This window comes from Malassezia vespertilionis, chromosome 2 (assembly GCF_029542925.1).
Source record: "Malassezia vespertilionis chromosome 2, complete sequence".
NCBI lineage: Eukaryota > Fungi > Basidiomycota > Malasseziomycetes > Malasseziales > Malasseziaceae > Malassezia > Malassezia vespertilionis.
The window spans coordinates 914973-933192 of NC_079248.1; the positions used below are offsets into that span (position 1 = coordinate 914973).

At 58.3% G+C, this 18220-nt stretch overlaps 12 protein-coding genes and 2 non-coding genes across 14 annotated transcripts; 5 read left to right on the top strand and 9 right to left on the bottom strand.

Moving 5' to 3' along the window:
- Positions 1 to 13: 13 nt before the first annotated feature.
- BCK1 (mitogen-activated protein kinase kinase kinase) lies at positions 14 to 3190 on the bottom strand (the record flags this gene model as incomplete). Its single annotated transcript, XM_056206132.1, has 1 exon — positions 14 to 3190. The coding sequence occupies one exon, from the start codon at positions 3188 to 3190 to the stop codon at positions 14 to 16; it is 3177 nt and encodes a 1058-aa protein (XP_056062107.1).
- Positions 3191 to 3319: 129 nt separating this feature from the next.
- Positions 3320 to 3805, top strand: PEX4 (E2 ubiquitin-conjugating enzyme; the record flags this gene model as incomplete). Its single annotated transcript, XM_056206133.1, has 1 exon — positions 3320 to 3805. One exon carries the CDS (start codon positions 3320 to 3322, stop codon positions 3803 to 3805), a length of 486 nt encoding a protein of 161 aa, XP_056062108.1.
- A 17-nt stretch (positions 3806 to 3822) lies between these two features.
- On the bottom strand, positions 3823 to 4529 carry MVES1_001284 (uncharacterized protein; the record flags this gene model as incomplete). The annotated part of the gene is made up of 3 exons (XM_056206134.1): positions 3823 to 3956; positions 3985 to 4065; positions 4103 to 4529. The coding sequence occupies 3 exons, from the start codon at positions 4527 to 4529 to the stop codon at positions 3823 to 3825; spliced, it is 642 nt and encodes a 213-aa protein (XP_056062109.1).
- Positions 4530 to 4612: 83 nt separating this feature from the next.
- Positions 4613 to 7144, bottom strand: MCM3 (DNA helicase; the record flags this gene model as incomplete). The annotated part of the gene is made up of 1 exon (XM_056206135.1): positions 4613 to 7144. One exon carries the CDS (start codon positions 7142 to 7144, stop codon positions 4613 to 4615), a length of 2532 nt encoding a protein of 843 aa, XP_056062110.1.
- Positions 7145 to 7205: 61 nt separating this feature from the next.
- MVES1_001286 (uncharacterized protein) lies at positions 7206 to 7809 on the bottom strand (the record flags this gene model as incomplete). Its single annotated transcript, XM_056206136.1, has 2 exons — positions 7206 to 7247; positions 7369 to 7809. The coding sequence occupies 2 exons, from the start codon at positions 7807 to 7809 to the stop codon at positions 7206 to 7208; spliced, it is 483 nt and encodes a 160-aa protein (XP_056062111.1).
- Positions 7810 to 8318: 509 nt separating this feature from the next.
- Positions 8319 to 10583, top strand: MVES1_001287 (uncharacterized protein; the record flags this gene model as incomplete). Its single annotated transcript, XM_056206137.1, has 1 exon — positions 8319 to 10583. One exon carries the CDS (start codon positions 8319 to 8321, stop codon positions 10581 to 10583), a length of 2265 nt encoding a protein of 754 aa, XP_056062112.1.
- Positions 10584 to 10599: 16 nt separating this feature from the next.
- MVES1_001288 (uncharacterized protein) lies at positions 10600 to 11523 on the bottom strand (the record flags this gene model as incomplete). Its single annotated transcript, XM_056206138.1, has 1 exon — positions 10600 to 11523. The coding sequence occupies one exon, from the start codon at positions 11521 to 11523 to the stop codon at positions 10600 to 10602; it is 924 nt and encodes a 307-aa protein (XP_056062113.1).
- A 71-nt stretch (positions 11524 to 11594) lies between these two features.
- MVES1_001289 (uncharacterized protein) lies at positions 11595 to 12514 on the top strand (the record flags this gene model as incomplete). Its single annotated transcript, XM_056206139.1, has 6 exons — positions 11595 to 11657; positions 11689 to 11970; positions 11996 to 12091; positions 12117 to 12264; positions 12291 to 12374; positions 12402 to 12514. 6 exons carry the CDS (start codon positions 11595 to 11597, stop codon positions 12512 to 12514), a joined length of 786 nt encoding a protein of 261 aa, XP_056062114.1.
- Positions 12515 to 12568: 54 nt separating this feature from the next.
- Positions 12569 to 12820, bottom strand: MVES1_001290 (uncharacterized protein; the record flags this gene model as incomplete). The annotated part of the gene is made up of 2 exons (XM_056206140.1): positions 12569 to 12770; positions 12798 to 12820. 2 exons carry the CDS (start codon positions 12818 to 12820, stop codon positions 12569 to 12571), a joined length of 225 nt encoding a protein of 74 aa, XP_056062115.1.
- Positions 12821 to 12909: 89 nt separating this feature from the next.
- MVES1_001291 (uncharacterized protein) lies at positions 12910 to 15636 on the top strand (the record flags this gene model as incomplete). Its single annotated transcript, XM_056206141.1, has 1 exon — positions 12910 to 15636. The coding sequence occupies one exon, from the start codon at positions 12910 to 12912 to the stop codon at positions 15634 to 15636; it is 2727 nt and encodes a 908-aa protein (XP_056062116.1).
- A 27-nt stretch (positions 15637 to 15663) lies between these two features.
- Positions 15664 to 15747, bottom strand: MVES1_001292. Its single transcript has one exon. It is a non-coding gene; the product is annotated as a tRNA-Asp (tRNA).
- A 318-nt stretch (positions 15748 to 16065) lies between these two features.
- On the top strand, positions 16066 to 16150 carry MVES1_001293. The gene has a single exon. It is a non-coding gene; the product is annotated as a tRNA-Met (tRNA).
- A 118-nt stretch (positions 16151 to 16268) lies between these two features.
- MVES1_001294 (uncharacterized protein) lies at positions 16269 to 17496 on the bottom strand (the record flags this gene model as incomplete). Its single annotated transcript, XM_056206142.1, has 3 exons — positions 16269 to 17168; positions 17216 to 17285; positions 17318 to 17496. The coding sequence occupies 3 exons, from the start codon at positions 17494 to 17496 to the stop codon at positions 16269 to 16271; spliced, it is 1149 nt and encodes a 382-aa protein (XP_056062117.1).
- Positions 17497 to 17842: 346 nt separating this feature from the next.
- QCR7 (Cytochrome b-c1 complex subunit 7) lies at positions 17843 to 18220 on the bottom strand (the record flags this gene model as incomplete). Its single annotated transcript, XM_056206143.1, has 3 exons — positions 17843 to 17944; positions 17985 to 18104; positions 18167 to 18220. 3 exons carry the CDS (start codon positions 18218 to 18220, stop codon positions 17843 to 17845), a joined length of 276 nt encoding a protein of 91 aa, XP_056062118.1.

The following is an 18220-nucleotide window of genomic DNA, read 5'->3' on the forward strand; positions in this document are numbered from 1 at the left end:
AGTGCTTAGTCATCTACTGGGCGAGCGCGCGCCCCAGCGGCGTGTGCTCAAAGCGGTATTCGGGCGAGGGCCAGGCGAATACGTGCTCGAGGAGCCGCGCGGCGGTAGGCCGCTTGTACGGATCGATCTCGAAGCAGTTGCGCAAAAAGTGCGCGGCGGGCTTGCTGAGCTTGCAGTCGGAGGGGATGGGCGGCGCGCGGCGCTCGGCGCCGATTTTAAACATGGCCTGGACCGCTTCTTCGTCGGACCACGGGCGGCGCCCTGCGAGCATCTCCAGCACCACACACCCAAGACTCCATATATCCACCTTTGCGCTGTATCCTTTGGGCGATAGGCTCATTACCTCGGGTGCCATCCAGAAAATGCTGCCCTGCAACGACATGTTTTCGACGTTGCTGTAAATGTCTTCGCTGCGTCGCACGGTGCCAAAATCACTGATTTTGCACGTGCCGTGGTAGTCGACCAGAAGGTTGTCGGCCTTGAGGTCGCGGTGGAGGATGCCTTGCTTGTGCAGGTAGGCGAGGCCTTGCAGCGTCTGGTTCAAAAAGGAGCTCGTGGAGTCTTCGTCAAACTTGCCGTGCTTGCGCAGGCAGGAACCGATCGAGCCGCCAGGCACGTACTCGAGAAAGATGCTCAGCGTATCGCGCGTCTCCTCAAAGCCCAGGCAGGTAACTACATTGGGGTGATCGAGGTCCTTGAGCGTCGCAATCTCCGATTTCAGTGCGGCGACTACGTCGCGCTGCCGGTTCGAATCGCGGTCTGCGCGCGTGCGCGGCAGCTCGACTTGTTTCACGGCAATCATCTCGCCGGTAGTGGCATTCAATGCAAGATAAACACGTCCGTAGGTGCCTTTTCCAATCAAGTCGCCCTTGACCCACTTGAATACGGGGCGCGTGTTGGGCTCCAGCTCGGGACCGATGGTCGCATCCGGAACCACGCCCACCGAATCCGCCTCGTTGGTCTTCATCTCGACCATCTGGCCGCCCCACAGCTTGGTGCTGCGCCGCCGATCAAGCACGGCCTGATCGCGCTTCGCCTCGCGGCGCTCTGCGTGCCGCGTACTGTCCAAAAAGCGCTTTCTATTTTGTGCAATGACACGGATCGAGTGGTGCGGTCCACGGGCCAGGCCGCGGCCTTTGGCAGGCGCCGAGGTGGACGTGGCGGAGGCATTGCTGCTGCTGCTGCTCGCATTGCTGCTCGCGCTCGAGTGCTTCCAGTTCGAGACGGGCGACGCGGCGTCGGAGAGCGGCTTGTCCAGGTCGTGGCGCGGAAACAAATCGTCGAGCTGCTCGTAGAGCTGCTCGGCTGGGGGACGAAACGCCCAGTTCGCATCGTGGTTCGCAAACGATCCGCGGCGGTCGATCCCCGAGGAGGAGCGCTGAGACGTGGGGTCGGTCTGTGCGTTGGGTTTGTTAATCGAGATGGTGAGCACGGGACGCGCGCCGTGCGTCGGCGTTAGGGTGCCTTGGCTCGGCATGATGGTACGCTCGGCACGGTACGTATCGCTGCCGGGAACGAGCGTGTGCGAATCGAGAGGCTGCGCAAACGTGCCGCCAAGCGTATCCTCGGAAAACGAGGCAAAGGAAGCGCAGTCGTTGTGCTGGTCCAGTAGCCGCGCCTGATCCATCATGTGCCGCACACGCGCGAGGCGCGTATCTTCGCGGCTATTTTCCTCCGAGAGCGTCGTCGCGGCGCTATAGGTGCTCATGGCAGACACAGGGTCGTTCCACAGAGCACGACTGCGCTCCATAGGGGCGTCGAAGACCCCGGAAGAGCGGTGGCTACTCGGAGATTGAGACGACTCGGTTGGCGCTGGCGCTGGGGGCAGAATGCGGCCGGTGCGCTCCTCGGAGTTGGAAGCGCTCTTAAAGAGGGGGTACACGGTTGTCTCTTCGCACGACGGCGCGCTGGTGGGTATCGGAGTGGAATGGCTGCCGTCGCGCGCGACAGTGCTCGACTTCGGCCATATCTTGTCTGGCCGCACGGGCATCTGCTGGCTTACAGACAGCTGCATCGGCAAAGACGCTTGCTCCACCATCGGCGACGTCGTGTTGGGCGCGGCGAGCGAATGGAGGAACGTGTCGGTGCCGTGCACGGGCGTCAGCGGCATCGTCTGCAGCGCGGCAGGGTGCGACGGCTGCAAGGACGGCGGCGCGCCGTGCTGCTTCAGTTCCATGCTTGCGCGTCGGTCTGCATACTCTGGCGAGCTTGTTGGCGGCGCCAGGCTTGGCTGAGCATTGGATGCTGGCGTGGAGAGGAGCGGCTGCCATCCAGCGTAGGTCCCCAGCGCATGATCACTGCCCGGCGACGGGATACTCATCCGGTTTGCCGCACCGCGCGCGTGCCGCGGCGTGACTGGATGCAGCTCTGGTGCGCGCACAGGCTCGGGCGAGGTGGATGGAATGCGCGCGCGCGCATCTACCGCATAGGCTGGCAGCGCCGCGGCTGCCTCTTGCACGAGAAACTTTACAGTGCCTTTATTGTCGCCGAGCTGCAGGCAGAGAGCAAGAAGGGTATCGTCATCGATCGGCGGCGTGTTGTGCATGTTGGTGAGACCAATCTCGGTGCGGAAGAGCTGCCAGCGCGCCAACTCGGTGTGGAAAAACCCGAGCTTTTCCAAAATACACTGCTTGATCCGCGGCGCGGATTCAAGGCCGGTGACGTTGACCACGGCAAAGTGCTCATTGTCGAGCGTCGCTTGAATCAGGACGCGGTCCATGATGGGCGCAGGAACGAGTTCGGTAGCATGTACAGAATGTGCTGCGGGCGGCGGCACAGAGTACGGTGGGGCGTGCATGTACTTGGGCGCAGGGATCGCATGCAGCATGCTATGCGCCACTGGCGGCGAGACATTCTGCGCGGCGCGGGGGCGCACCGGCGGCGAGGCCACAGGAGGATGCGCACTGCGCGACGCTGCGGCGCGCGAATCGGAAAACTCGGCAGACGCCGCGGGGCTCGATCCCGTGCGCGAGTGCGCCGTGTACGCGCGCGTTTCGGGCTGGTAACGCGCCTGCGCGTACTGTGCATTGGGGTGATACCTCGCCATCTCGGCAAACCGCTGCTGCTGAAGGGGCGGCGAGGATGTCAACGTGCTCCGCCCCAACCCGTTTGGCCGCATATGGTACGCGACGGGAGGACCGGGAGCCCAGTCCCCTGGCGCGCCTCCTTGTGGCCACGGGTTGTTGCTCATGCACCGCGCATAGACTGCCTCCAAGCGACAGGCTGGCGGGAAGACGCGTGCGAAATCGGGCCCTTGGCCATAAAGCCCATGTGGAGCGCCTGACCGGCCCACGGCGCTCGCCACGGACGACGGTGCAGGATGGCGGCACCAAGCACGTCGAAGCGTCTGCTACACGAGCTTACGGCGCTGCACAAGCGCCGAGCAGATGCAGACGATCTGGTTGCATACCTCGCGCCAGCCACAGAAGACAATCTGATGGTTTGGGAGGCAGAGTTGCACGCACCGCGCGACGGCGTCTACAGCGGCGGGCGTTTCCGCATTGCGATCCAAGTTCCAGCGGCGTACCCCACCAAGCCGCCCGTGATGCGCTTCAAAACGCCCATCTTTCACCCGAACGTGCACTGGAAGACGGGCGAAATTTGTTTGGACGTGCTGCAGTCGCAGTGGTCTCCTGCCTGGACGCTGCACAGCGCGTGCACCGCGGTGCTTGCGCTACTCGACGTGCCGGAGCCCGATAGCCCGTTGAATGTAGACGCGGCGAATCTGTTCCGGCACGATGCGGTCGCGTACCGGGGTTTGTGTGGAATGTATGCCAACGTGTATGCTATGTCCGGAACTACGTAGCGTGAGTAAATACAAGACTAGCAGCAGCCGCCCTTTTTTTGCTGGCCACCGTCGTCGGTGCTCGGCTGGACAGAGATGGTCTCGCCGCCGGAGGGCTTGATCACGTCGTCCGAGCCTTGGAGCGCCTTGTTGGACACAATTCGGTAAATTTCTAGCGTTAGGCTGATTGCACCGCGTACCGGTCAAAATATTCTGGAACGCCTGCTCGACGTTGCTTGCGTCCAGCGCGGAGGTCTCGATGAACGAAAGGTTGTTCTCCGCTGCGCGTTAGTATAACTATAGTTTGTTGGGACGTACCAGCAAATGCCTTGGCCTCCTCGGTGGGCACTGCGCGCAGGTGCCGCAGATCGCTCTTGTTGCCCACAAGCATAACAACAATGTTGCTATCCGCGTGGTCTCGCAGTTCCTTGAGCCAGCGCGAGACGTTGACATAGGTAGAGTGCTTCGCAATATCGTACACAAGCAACGCACCGACGGCACCGCGGTAATATGCCGAAGTGATTGCGCGGTAGCGTTCCTGGCCGGCAGTGTCCCAAATCTGGGCCTTGACCGTCTTGCCATCGACATTGATGCTGCGGGTCGCAAACTCGACGCCAATCGTGCTGCGGCTCTCGAGACTAAATTCGTTCCGCGTGAAACGCGAAAGCAGGTTGGACTTACCAGTGCCCGAGTCACCGATAAGCACAACTTTGAACAAATAGTCGTAGTTTGATTCCGCCGCCATGCTACAAAGTCGTCGTCGCCGTGGAAGACCCAGGTGCGTGTTTGCTCCGCACCCGCGGCCGGGCGCTCGGCCGAATCTATGCGCTACAATTTATACACCACATCTAATGTTAGTGGAGGCGCGTCGTACGCACCGTCAGAGAATTGCAGCTGGTTGTCGTGGTGCATCGCGCTGAGGATCGCGCGCGCTTCGTCCGCGGAAAATGGCGCGTCGACACGGTCGTCGACACGGTCGTTGACCATGGACAGCAATGTGGCAAACGCAACCTCCTGCACGTCTTCCAAGTCTGCATGCAGTACATGGCTCGCTGCGGAACGAAACGAGCGGAACCGGTCGTTTTGAGGCACGGCACGGCGCGTCTCGTGCATCTGCTCAGCCAGCGCGGCCACCTCGCGCACTGCAGCTTCGTGCTCCGCGTCCGTGTCCTGGGCGGCGCGCGCCTGCCGCGTCGCGTACGCGGTTTGCTGCTGGTATCCGCCGAGCGCGCGCTCTGCCTCGTCTTGGTCCGCTGCGTCCTCCATGTAGTCTTCCTCCTCGTCTTCCTCTTCGTCATCGTCGCCTTTGCGTGTCTTCCTGCGCTTCGTCGTCTTGGTGCGCATCACTTCCTTGAACAGCGCGTAGCGCAGAATTTCTTCAGCTGCTTCCGCGTCGCGCTCCTCGATGCGGGGACTGAGTCGCGCTTTGGCGTATGCGGTTGCAAGACGAATAAGCGTCTCGAGCGTACGGGCAGTGATGGGCGCTGTCTTGCGCTGCGCGCCGCCAAGCTCGTCGTTGCGCAGGTTTGCATAGACGTTGGTGATCCATTCGGCCGCGCCTTGCGTGAGCACGGGCGTTAGGCGCGACTTGGCATACTGGATGTACTTCTTGATAAACAGGAGCGCGAGCACCTCTTTGCGTGCATTCGCGCCCGAAATGCCCACGTGAAAAGTGGGGTTGTACTTTTCAAACGGCGACTCGTCTTCAATCCCCTCGGCTTGCTCCTCCTCGTCTGGCCCGCCCACCTCGAGGACCTGCTCCAAATTATCGCGGGCAGGCGCGCCGACTGGCTGACCTGGCTGCAGGTAGCGGTGCATGCGCAAAACGTGCTCGCTAATCAAACGGTCGCGGTGCTCGTCCACGTCGTCGGTGATGACAAAGAGCAAGTCAAAACGCGAGAGGAGCGAGTCGGGGAGCGCAATGTTCTTGCCCGGGTCTTTATGCACGTCGTACTGCCCGTAGATTGGGTTCGCAGCAGCAACTACAGAGCACCGCGCGTTCAAAGTCGTGTGGATACCCGCCTTGGCGATGGTGACCGTTTGCTGCTCCATCACTTCGTGGATCGCGACGCGGTCCGAGTCGGACATCTTGTCAAACTCGTCGATACACACAACGCCGCGGTCGGCAAGCACCATTGCACCGGCCTCCAAGCGCCGCTCACCCGTGTCTCGGTCGGTCGTGACGGCCGCGGTGAGACCGACACCGGAGCTGCCACGGCCGGTGGTGGCGATTGCGAGCGGCGCAGTATTCAGCACAAAACGCAGCACCTGGCTCTTGGCAGTGCTTGGATCGCCGACCATGAGGATATTGATATCGCCACGGATATGCGCGCCGTTCGCGAGGTTTTTTTCCAAGCCGCCCAAAAGCATGAGGAGCACGGCCTTTTTTATATAGTCCAGCCCAAAAATAGACGGCGCGAGTGATTGCGCGAGCAAATCAAACACGTTGCGCCTTTTTGCGATACGGTTAATGTTGCGGATATCCAGGTCACTTAAAAATAGGTGTGTGATGCCGCCGCCAGACTTGTTCGACAAAAGGTGCACGTTGTTGGCGAGCAGCAGCGTGCGGAAGTTGGACGTGTTGCTGTGCCCGACGCGGTTCCCGACCGTCTTGTACATCCCTACCAGCTGCAGCCGATCCCCAGGCTTGCACAGGTCCACCAAATCATCGTCCATCACAACATCGACCGCGCGAGGAAGCTGACCAGGGGGCGCGTGCTCTGGCATTTCCTGGATCGTGATCGTTTGGTGGTCCCGGTACACGCTCAGGCCATACTCGGTTACAAGCCTGTTTCCGCTTTCGTCGGTGGTGGGGTAGGTCGACGAGCTCGGCGGGCCAGCGCCAATCATCGTCGCGTCTCTGTACTCGCGCATGTGGAACCGATCCGTGGCCTCGCAAAAGTGGATCGACTTGACAATCTTGGGCCGTACAAGCGAGCACCGTGTCACAATACCTTCCAAACTCACCATTTTCCCCAGAAACGTGCTGCGTAGCGTCCTTGTATTCACATGGTTCTCGCCAAAACTCCCGCGCAGACCGATATGGTACATTTTCCCATGGATATCGTGCTTCGACGGCTCTTGTAGCTGCTCAACCAGCAAGTTGAGCGCGTTCTCGAATGGTGGAATGTACCCAGTGGGATCATTTAACAGACCATCGGCATAGTCGCGGTTGTAGGTGCGCACTTCGTCCAAATTTACGACAAGCCGCCGGCCGTCAGCATTGAGCATGCGCTTAATTGCACTGCGGTAGTCGCTCGCGCCGCTATGATCATCGAGAAACTCGCTAAAGGTGCGCGCACGATCCTTGAGCAGGTCGTCATCTAGCGCAGGGATCTCAAATTGCAGCGCTTCGCTCATCGCGCGTCGCGGCAGCGGCAGCGCGGTGCTTTATGGAAAAGACACGCGGGGCCACGTGGGTCTACCGACGGGGCTCGTGCGCAAACGCGCCAAGGTCGACGAGCTGGGGTCAGGCAAGGCGCGTACGTACGTCGTCGAGTGTATGTAGATTGGAGGTGAGTGTGGATAGGCAAGTCTTCCATTGTGTATCGATAAATCTCTATTGTTAGCGTAAGCGCACGCACCTTTTCTTGTGCCGCGGTAAAATCGGCAGGGTCGCTGCTGTGCTGGTTCGCGACCGCTGCTGCGAGCGCGCGCAGGATGACGTGGTTGTGCAGTGCATCGCCTCGGTAAACGGACTCGACGTACGCTATTGCCGCACACAGGCGCGAATGCAGCGTAGCAGCGGCGCTGCGCTCCACGTCTAGGGACGCGAGAAGCGCCGTGCGCGTCTCTGCATTCGGGTCCGACGCCTCGTCCATATGGCCCAGCATGCTTGCGCGCTGATTCGTGTCGCTGAGCACGATCCGCTCCGCAGGCGATGTGGCGAGGGACACTTTGCACGGTACGCTGGTCGTGCCCTGCTGCATGTACGCCGTCATGGGCAGCGTCCCGTGCTCGCGCGCGCCGACAAACGCGTCGTGCGCTGGATCGAGCAACAGAAACGGTGCACTTTCCAGGCCCATTTGCGCTTGCATGGCGTGCACATTTGCCGGAGGTTCGGTGCATACCGTGTACCAGCCTACGAGCGCCCATTGCGGAAATACTTCCTGGACTGGTATTAGTATGCGCGCGTACGCACACTGCTCTTTCCGCCGAGTAAAAAATGATTGGTCCAGCGAGCCATCTGTGTTCGTCGCGAGCTCAAACGCGGTGTGGATCTGGATTTGCGCCCCATCCTTCTCGCCAAGCAATGCTCCGTAGGCTGGGTCAGTGCAGCGTGCAACGTACTATAAGACTCGCCCGCAAGCTGTGTGCGCATGCGGTGCTCGAGCATGCCGATCAAAGGCAGAGCATGTCTTTCGTCAGCGCTTTCGCCCACCTACAAAATTAAGGGGTGCGGGGCTGCCATCATCCTCCGTACACGCACATGGCCGCCTTTTTCGCACGAAATAAATCCCAGATTGCACCCGATGCGCGCCGCCGACCAGCTGCTTCTGTACTGTGCGCCGCGTGCCTACCGATTTGTGCTGCGATGAGCGAGCAAGAAAAGGTGGACAGCAATATAGCACACGAGCATGATATAGGCTCCGAACACGATGTGCATGCGGACAGTGTGCCGCGCGTACACCCCAAAAAGTTTTCTTCGCTCAACATCAACCAGCGCTTTTTGCAGAGCGCAAACGCAGGGAATGCGTCTCATAGCACCGCGAAGCAAGCGCCGCCTCCTTCTGCACCTGTGCAGCCTACGCGGCTAAACACTGCATCGCGTCCGTTATGGTCTGGCGCCGGGACGGAGTCGGTGCAGGAGTTGCGCGAACAGACAACGTCGCCTGCATGGGGCAGCTCGAGACTTGTCACGGCAATCCTCCGCGGGCCCAACGCGCCTGCACAGACAGATGCGCGCACTAAAGCACATACACGCACAGAGTCACACGATGGGACCACTAAGGCCCCATGGAGTGCTGTGTGTCCTTCCGCGCACAGACCGCGCGGCCTCAGCTCGCGCGATTTTCCCACCGCCGCTGAAGTCGTTGAAGCCGACCGCAAAGCAGGCGAACGTGCGGCAGAGGAGCTTTCCAAGGAAAAGGAGCGCGCCGCGGAGGAGCACACGCGCCACGAGGTAATGGAAAAAGAGCTCGAGAGGTTCCGCGGGGCCAACTTGCATACCTCTAGCCACTGGGACGAGCTCGAGGAGGACTTTGAGTCGTCCATGGACGATGTCGTGGAGTTTGGCGATGGGACGCAGTACAAATTGTCTACAGAGCCTGCAGAGTCGAAACCGGCGGCGGAGCCTCCAGCGTCGAAACCGATCGCGAAACCTGGCAACGCATGGGCCGCTCGCGCCGCAGAGGCACCGGCGCGGTATACGCCAGGTGCTTTGCATGCACGCGCACATGCTCTACCACCACAAGCAGCGCCACTGCCAACGCCAGCGCCAGCACCCACCGCGTGGGGACCGATCGCACAGCGCCACTCTACGCTCAGCGGCAAGCCACCGCTTAAACCTGCTGCAGCACCAGCCGCAGCACCAGCCGCAGCCGCAGTGCCAGCGCCAGCACCCGCTCCTTCTCCTCCTCTGCCGATATCCGCCGAGCAGCAACACACCGAGATGCTTACCGCCGCCGAGCGTGCACGTCGGCGCCGAGAAGAAGATGAGCGCGCGCGCGAGGCAGAACGCGAGCGTGCGCGACAGCGTGCCCTAGAAATAGAGACGCGCATGAAAGAGCAGCAGGCGCGCGAGCAGGAAGCGCGCATGCAAGCAGAGAAGCTTGCGCAAGAAGCACGGCGACGCGAGCGCGAAGCAAAAGAGCAAGAAGCACTTGAGCGCCGCAGGAAGAACGAGGCCGAGCGCGAGCAGCTCCACAAAGAAGCGCGTGCGCGCCTCGCCAAGGAGGACGCGGCAAAAGCACGCGCGCAGCGCCGTGCAGACGAGGCCGAGGCAAAAGAGGCGAAGCGGCGCGCGGCGAAAGAGCGCAAAGCAACGCAAGAGCCGAGTACTTCGCGCGGCGAGCTCGAGCCTGAAGAAAATTCGCCTGTGTGGCGGCAGTACGCCGTACGGATCGTGCACCAGACACGCACACCGCAGAATGCGTCGTACGCTGCGCTCCATAATATTGCGCCGCGCAGTGCGTCGGTGTTTGCACGCGACGAAATCGTCGTGCCAAAAGAGGCAGTGCGTGTATGCCTTGGAAACGCGCCGCTTGTGCTGCGCAAGCGCCCAATCTCACACGCGGCGCCGCTGCAAGAGGCGCACTGGCTACAGGTGCTTGTGGGAAGCGCAGATCGAGATCCCACGCGCGACTTGTTTGCGCAGCAGGACGTGCGTGTTCATCTTCCACGCGCCAAGCCCATCCGTGTTCATCTCGCCCCGTCTTCGTGGCGAAAGCCGGCGCCAAAGATGGACGCATTTACACAGGGTCTCTTTGCACGTCCCCATACACAAGCGCCACGCGCGGTGCTTCCCAGCCAGACATGGGCCGTGCCGCTTGCGATTCCCGCTTTGGAGCACGCCCCGCTTGTCGATCCTTCTCTCCAGCGCGTATGGTCTGCACCCACCGCTGCGTCGCCCGCAAAAAACTCGCTCAGGGATATTGCAGACGAACCGCTGCTCTTGCCGGATTTCGTCGGAGGCGAAGGAGAAGATCGTGCACGGCTCGACGCCTTTGCGTCGCCGTTCAAGCCGGGCGCTGCGTCTCCCACTGGGTCGCTGAGCGCGCTTAGCGAAAAAGAAGCGCATGCTTCGCTCTACACGATCCCGCCGGACTACTCCGAGTTTATCCTGTCGGATGCTTGGTGATACCATAGATCTATCGCTACATTCTTGTACGAGCAAAATTCGACGCTGGGCCTAGCCCCGGCGCATACGTATTCCTTACTCTGGCGCCGCTGCCGCGCGATCCGCCATGCATCTTGGCACTTGGCCTTTCTCCCCGCTTGCTTCTTCCAGTAAGGTGGGCATATTCGCCGCCAGGCATGAATGCGGGATCGTGCAGGCCTAGGGGGTCGTCGTCGTGGTCACGCTTCCGCGCCGCTCGTTTCTGCAGCACGCGCGGCTGTACATCCAGTGCGGTAGGACGAATATCGGACGCGCGAAGGCCCAGTTTGCGCTTCTTGAAACTGCGCTGCTTGGCATTGGGCAGAGCACGGCGGGGGTCAAGTGCTGTGTGCTCAAGGGGCGCATCGGCGACGTCGTGCTCTGCTGCTATGCCCAGGGCGCGCACAATCGTCTTGCCGCTGTTAATGCGCACGAGCGGCTGGCCGTCAACGCCGAGCGCGTGCTTTTTCGGCGGGGCGCGCCGCTGTTGCTCCACCACAGCGCGCGCTGCAGCATCGCCGCTTTTTGCAAACGCAGCTGCAAAGAGAGCAGGATCGAGTTGCTGCTGCTCTACAGGCGCAGGCGTTGGCAGCGGCTCCTCTACCTCGGTCGCTGCTTGCGCTGCACGACGGGCGCGGCGCGAGGTGTGTGAGGAGGTGGGATTGCGCTGCCGTGCACGCCGCGTCGCGTGATCCTGTTGCTGGCGGCGCTGTGCTGCTGTGCTACGCTGCTTTGCTTGCTGCCGCGTGGCTGCGATGGGCACTTCCTCGACCTCGCTCCCGCTGCTCTCGTCTTCGGTGTCGGCCGTGGCATGGGCAATATCATCTTCTACCACTTCCGTTTCGTTCCTATCGCTGTCATTGTCAAATGTCGCAGGGTTCTGCGCGGCCGGCGCTTTCCTTGCGCCCCGCACTGACGCCATCGTCGTCAAGGGCCGCTTTTTTTTTTTTAGATCGGGCGCGAGATCGGCGCGCCGCATTGCGCTTCGCACCGATGGATGTGCGAGCGCGCCTGGACACCTCGTTCGAGGCGTTCCGCGACGAGATCGACGCTGCGGTGTGTATATGCAACGCTAGACTCACACCAGAATGAGCGCAGGGACAGGATGCTTAAAGTTGCACGCGACGTGACGGGGTTATCGAAAAAAGTCATCTTCCACCTGCACCGATTTCGTATCGCAGATGGCTGGCCATTTGCCGGCGAAGAACACAACGCGGGTATTTTACAAGAGGCGCACGGAAAGCTTGAGCATATATATACTATTCTGCGCGCGTGTGCGCTGGACGAAGGGCTTGCGGGGCCGTCGGATAGGCCGAGTGTATTGATGCTGCGGAATGAACGAAATATTGGGGGCGCGATCGAAGAGCTCGTACGTGCGATCATGCTTACACCAGGTGGAAGCTGTATCCTTTCTCTATTTTTTGGAGCACAATGCACTGATCCCGCACGGCGTGGTGCAGGATCCGCTGCGCTCGCCAACAGGCACACTCGTACGTCTCTGCCATGCTCAAACAGCTTGTATACATTGCACCGATGCGATACCTCCTGGGCTTGTCGGATCTTACAGGCGAGCTGATGCGGTTTGGGATCAATGCTGCGAGCGCACCTGCGGCTCTTTTTATTCTTGCACAAGTGCTCGGCACGCAGCAGCAGATCTACTATGGTACGCAACACAGTCACTCACCGTAGCACTGGAACGACTCGTGCCGTATTATCCCGCGGTGGGCAAAAAACAGCAAGTCTCCCTTGCGTCTATCCACAAAGTACAGGACGGTACGCACACACGCACTCTGACAAAAGCCGCATACGCAATACGCATACGCAGTGCAGAATACGGGCACGACAAGCACTTGCTCGAGGCATTTGCACGTCGCGCGGCTGAGCCGCAGACAGAAGAAGGTGCATGTAGGTGATTTGGTACTGCAAATATTCGTTCGGTGCCGCACACGACACACACATCCTATCTCTTAGAACGCAGGTACAAGCACAAAACCTGCCTTGCGGAAGAACAAGATACCAAGAGCAAAAAAGCTCACGCCCCATACCATGGTAGCATTGCCGATGAGCTTGGCGGGGTCCAAGATCTCTTTCGCCCAGAAACGCTGAAACCACGAGGATGGTTGGCCAGCAGCACCACGAGGCGCTTGCAAGAAGCCGGATTTCGCGTTGCTATTGTCAGTACCGCGCAATACGCACAGGTAGGAGCCCTGCTGCGACATGGTCGTTGCACAGAGACTGCGCGCGCTTGCGAAAAGGAGACACGTCACGTGCATCACACGCAACCGGGTCTCCGCCCTTGGCACTGGCCATGGCGCAACCGCAGCGCAGCATGCGCTTTGCGCTGCCCAAGTATGTCAAGGAGGATCTACAGACGGATCCGTACCGGATCCAAGAGTATTTACAGGCGCAGAATGCTGAGAATGTGCTGCGCATGGCATGCACCGCGACGGACTTGCAACTCTTGCCCCTCGTGCAGGAACGCGTCGAGCGCGCTCACATTCCTGCACAGATCCAGGCGGCGCGCGATGCAAAAGACGAGGCGGTGCTTGCATTGCAGCAAACAGAATCATCTTTGCGCAATATGGTGTGCGCAGCGCTCGGCGAAGAAAGCAACGAGGACGATCTTGCACAAACCCTCGACACATTTGTCCAGCATGCGGCCGACGCTGTCCCGCGCATGGCCGAAGCGGACGAGGTGGAGCAAAAGAAGCTTAATGCAGGACTGATTTCTGCACTTTCTATAGCTCGCGCTTGCACGAAATTACTCGCCGAAGCAGACGAGGCTTGTGCGGAGGCCGAGGCGGCGCCGCGCGATGCATGCGTGCAAATCACGACGCTTGAGCGGCTTTCTGCTTTGCTTGAGCAGGTGCCGTATAGCACCCTGGATACAGATGCTACTGTGCTGCAGCATGCGCGCGCTACGTTGATCCTGCGTCGTGACACACATTACAAAACGTTGGAAGCACAGTATCTCGAAGCACTTCGCGCTGTGCTGCGCGAGATGCATTGGCCACTACCCGAGTTTCAAAATCCGGATCACGGGCGCGATGCAGCACCGGACGTTACGTACCTCGTCAATTCCACAGCGCTGAAGGATGCGTGGGCTGATGTGTGCGAGTTACAGTTCGCTGCCGCCTCGCTTGGTTTCGAAGCAATGCCGTCGTGTGCACGGCATTTGCCGTCTGTTGCACGTACAGAAATGGATGAAGAGGTCTTTGCGCAGCCGGGGTCTGACTCCTACGTTCCTTTGCTTGCTGTCAAGGCGTTCATGGACCCAGTCTTGCTGCGCTTTCGCTTTCATTTCGATGGCGATCGGTCAACCAACCGGCTGGACAAGCCCGAATGGTTCTTGAGCCATATGTTACAGCTGATCCAAATGAATGCACCTCTCTTCAGTCCCGCTCCAGACCCATGGACGCAGGGAGGACCCGTCGCTGAGCTCACTCGTTTCCGCCGTCCTTCGCCGCACACCCAAACAGTCCGCGCGCGGCACATTGATTTGGATACACCGGCAGAGCTCTTGCACACGATGCTGTACCCATTACGGAAAAAGATCGATGCGTCCATGCAACTGCTCGTGCACCAACCGGCACTCCTCGCCCACAACATATTCCAGTACCTCACCTTTGACACGGATCTGCGCGAAGTGTACAAGCCGACTGTGCTCGTTGCGGATGGGCGCGGTGCTGTGCGGCTTGCCGACCATGTCCTCGGGAACGATACTTGGTTCCAGGAATGGCTCGATGGCGAGCGCGTGTTTGTGCAGCGCCGCTTCGAGGCGCTTTTGGATGAACCTGGTGCATGGTCTTTGGTCCAAGCGGATACACTCACCGACGAGGACGAGCAGGATGTAGGGTCTGCGATGGAGAGTACGGCGTTGAGCGATGCTCCGACAACGACGCGCTGTGCGGGGACGCTGATGCGGATTCTGCTTAGCGTCACGGAACGTTATCAGCCACTGCACCTGTTGGGCCAGCGCTGCGCATTTGTCATTCATGTACAGCGCCCGCTCTTGTCCAGCTTTCATACGCGTCTCGCGCGCCACTTGGATGCTATCGAGAATATGAATGGCTCGTTTGCTAGGGCTATCCCAGGAGAGATCACGTCGCTGGCAACGAGCTCGGCGAACGATGCCGTGCGGGGCACGAATGGGATTGGCCGCATTGCCAAGGCGTTACTTTCGGCAGCGTATGTAAAGCAGCAGCTGGAGGAGTGGTCCGAGACATCCTTCTTTTTAGGGATGGGCCAGGATATTGCATCACTGGATAAGTCGTCCCCATTGTACAAAATTATGCTGCCGTCACACGCATCCGACGAATTGGATTCCGCCAGCTTGATTTCTGCTTTGAAATGGGGGATCCAGCGGGGGGCGAGCGCTGCGGCGACACTTCGTCCGTTGTCTTTGCGCACGGAGCAGGATTCGGTGCAAGAGACGGGCGATGTGCACTGCGCGGGTGTATGGGACGCATTTATGGCGCAATTTGGCGAGATTGCACACCGCTCGGAGCGCGATTTAGAGCGTTTGGTCGTGTCCGAAGTGCTGGAGCAGCTCAAGCCGTATATTATGCGCCGCTGGGACCGGGAAGATCAAGTGTCTATTCCTACAGATGAGGATGAAGAGGCATCTGAAGAATTGGCGCGTGATACTATACCAACACGCGAGCTATTGCCCGCATTGGCGAAACTCGCGTCTCTTTTGGAGCACTTGGTCCGCGTGCTTCCTCCTGCCCAGCTTCTACCAGTATACCGACAGATTGCGAATGCAATCAGCAATGCTGTTGTTGACCGCATTTTGATGCCAAGTGTGTATTGCGACGTTGGCTTACCTACAGATGCACGCGTTACACAACAATTTGCGCCTGGACAGGCTACACGTTTCCAGCAAGACGTACAACAGGGATGGATGCATGTTGTGCAGGGGCTACAAGCACTGCCAAAAATTTCTGCGCGCCGTGCAAAGGGTAGTGCTACTGGACTGGGTCGTAGTCCTCAGGCGCCATGGCGCAGGCTCGTAGAAGCGAGTGAGCAGATTTAGCCGTGAGTAAAAAATTCGTAAAATAAACTTCCGCGCCGGGAATTGAACCCGGGTCTGGTCCGAACCAAGGTGAATGACAAGGACCCGTCATAGCCACTAAACTACGCAGAACAACCGTACATGGCTGCGGTCAATTTTTTTCATATATGCTTCATATGGAATTATGATGCTCGCGCTGTGCACCGTTTGAAGCATTGTCTCATTGCACAATCGGCATACACTTGTCTGGTTGCTAAATTGTGCGGGCTTGCTTACAGTCAGAATGTGCGAATGTAAGGCGCTCATATGTACAATTTATTTATTTGGCCACGTCCAGCAGGGCACTCACAGAGGTCCAGCATCCTTGCTCTCGAGAAACATTGCGTAATACTTTCACTTTTTGTGGTAGCCAAGTATATATATACTTTCATTTTAATGTTTTTCGTGAAAAGCTCGGTGGTGCAGTGGCTAGCATGTGGGGCTCATAGTAATATGTGGCACCCCAAGGTCGACGGATCGAGACCGTCCTGAGCTACTTTTTTTTTATTTTATTTTTTTTAAAATTTTAACCGTACCGCTTGAGCGCACGGCCAAAGAATGCTGGATGCAACAACTCTACCCATAAATGCGCCATTAAACTTTTTATCCATTTCTTAACGTACATAGGGGTATCCTGCCTCACTAGTAATACGTTTTCGGGAAAGCGCATAGAGCCGTTCCTCGTCAGCGGATGGCTCGTCAAATTGTAGACCTGCGTTATTATTTTGAGCTGTAGTATACGCTGGCACAGACGCATAGTCATAGGACAGCGGTGTCGTATCACAAACTGCATCACTTTCAGGTGCCTCAGTTAACCCATGAAATGTTGCGATAATACCAGCGACCAAATCGCCAATGCCAAAACTATCGCGGATCGCGTAGCTGAAAGGAAGGCAGCCAACTAGCGGTTTCTTTGGCTCGAAGTCCTTGTACGAAAATGCATATGCATGCAGCACCGCAAATATAGGCATTTCCATCGTGATGAGTGTGTCCTGCAATGCTGCAGACAGGTAGACATTGTCTACGACGGAACCAATCTGCTGGATGAACCCCAACGCCACGAGAATCGAGATGCAAAGCCCTTGCCAGAAACTGAAGAAAATGACACTTTTGACGCAGATGAATTTAAACAGCGCATGAAAAGGCGCGAGCTCTTTGTGAAACGCTGTAAAAAACAACGTCAATGCGTACAACGCAACAAAAACGGAGATGTTGTACAAAGAAGCGATCCAAGTATATCCATTACCGAGCGCGAGTCGGCCGTCCTGGTACTTGCCTAGCAGTCGCAGGACTATAGTCGCAAACGCAAGCACAGGTTTCAGTTGTACATACTGCATCACACCCCATTTTATAGCAAGAAGTGCACGGGGGTTGCTCATATCCACAGGGGGCAGGCACAACGAAAGTGGATACAGCTGTGGGGTCCGCGGCTTATTGCGAAGCATCTCGAGAATCTCATCTTCGCCCCCAAGATACTCGACCAAGAGATTGTAGAAACAGTATATGACAAATCCCTGGTGTGTAAGAAATCGCGCCAACGCACCTCATATAAATCACGCACCAAATCGATCATTTCTGCGAGTTGCAAGGAAAAAAGCGAGATGGTGGATGCAATTGCATAGAGCAAAGGCCTGCGTATAAGTTCCATAATATATACACGTACATTACAAGAATGCGCACCACATATCGTTGCAAGTATGGCTTATAATAGTGGCTCAGCTGGCGGATCACAGAGTACGACGAAAAAAGGGTCGTAAAAATGGAGGCACAAGTGCATAACAGGAGCAGATCAGAGGGCAGTGCACGACCTGATCCAGTATCCACTGGACGTACTGCAAGCATGACAGAGTACAAGCGTTTGTCTGAGCGTGCAGAACACGCCGCTCGAGCCAAGTAGACAACTGGCGAGCACGCAGAGTGGAGGCAAGTGCCACACACTTCCGTTCTACGGGCCGGAGCCCCCCGGGCCAACACAATGCTGGCATGCGCAACCAAACTGCACTGCGCGTCCTACTTGGGAAACTTGGCAAAAGGCACACATATGCGTAAGCTGTGCTCGCGCGGCGCGCAGCCGTACATAAAGCAGGCGTAGCCACATATGCTTTTTCCATGTACGATATACACATACACGATCGTTTTCTATGTGATGAAAAGCTAAAAGTAGCCAGGAAGGAAGAGATTAAGTAGCCTAGTGAGCTTTTTGGATCTTGACCTTCATCGTGTCCCATGCCTCCCGTTCGTCATCGGCCTTCTGGATCTCTTCAAGCAAAGGAGTCACATAGCGCACATCCTACCACGGTTAGTTCCGTCGACATCGGCAATATACATACCTCCTCAACTGTCGTCCATTGGTCCTTAGGGAGATCTTTGTGAAGCACGGAGCATTGACTAGCGCGACGGAAACGATATGCACGGTCGTATGCCTCCAAGTCACTGAGACGCGAAAGAGCCTTGGAACGTTAGCCATATGTCCCCAAAGCAGCCATCAAAAGGCCCAGCTTTATACACATACCTTGGTCATCTGGAAGTTCTCTTCCATGAGCAGGTCGTCGTAACGAAGACCCAT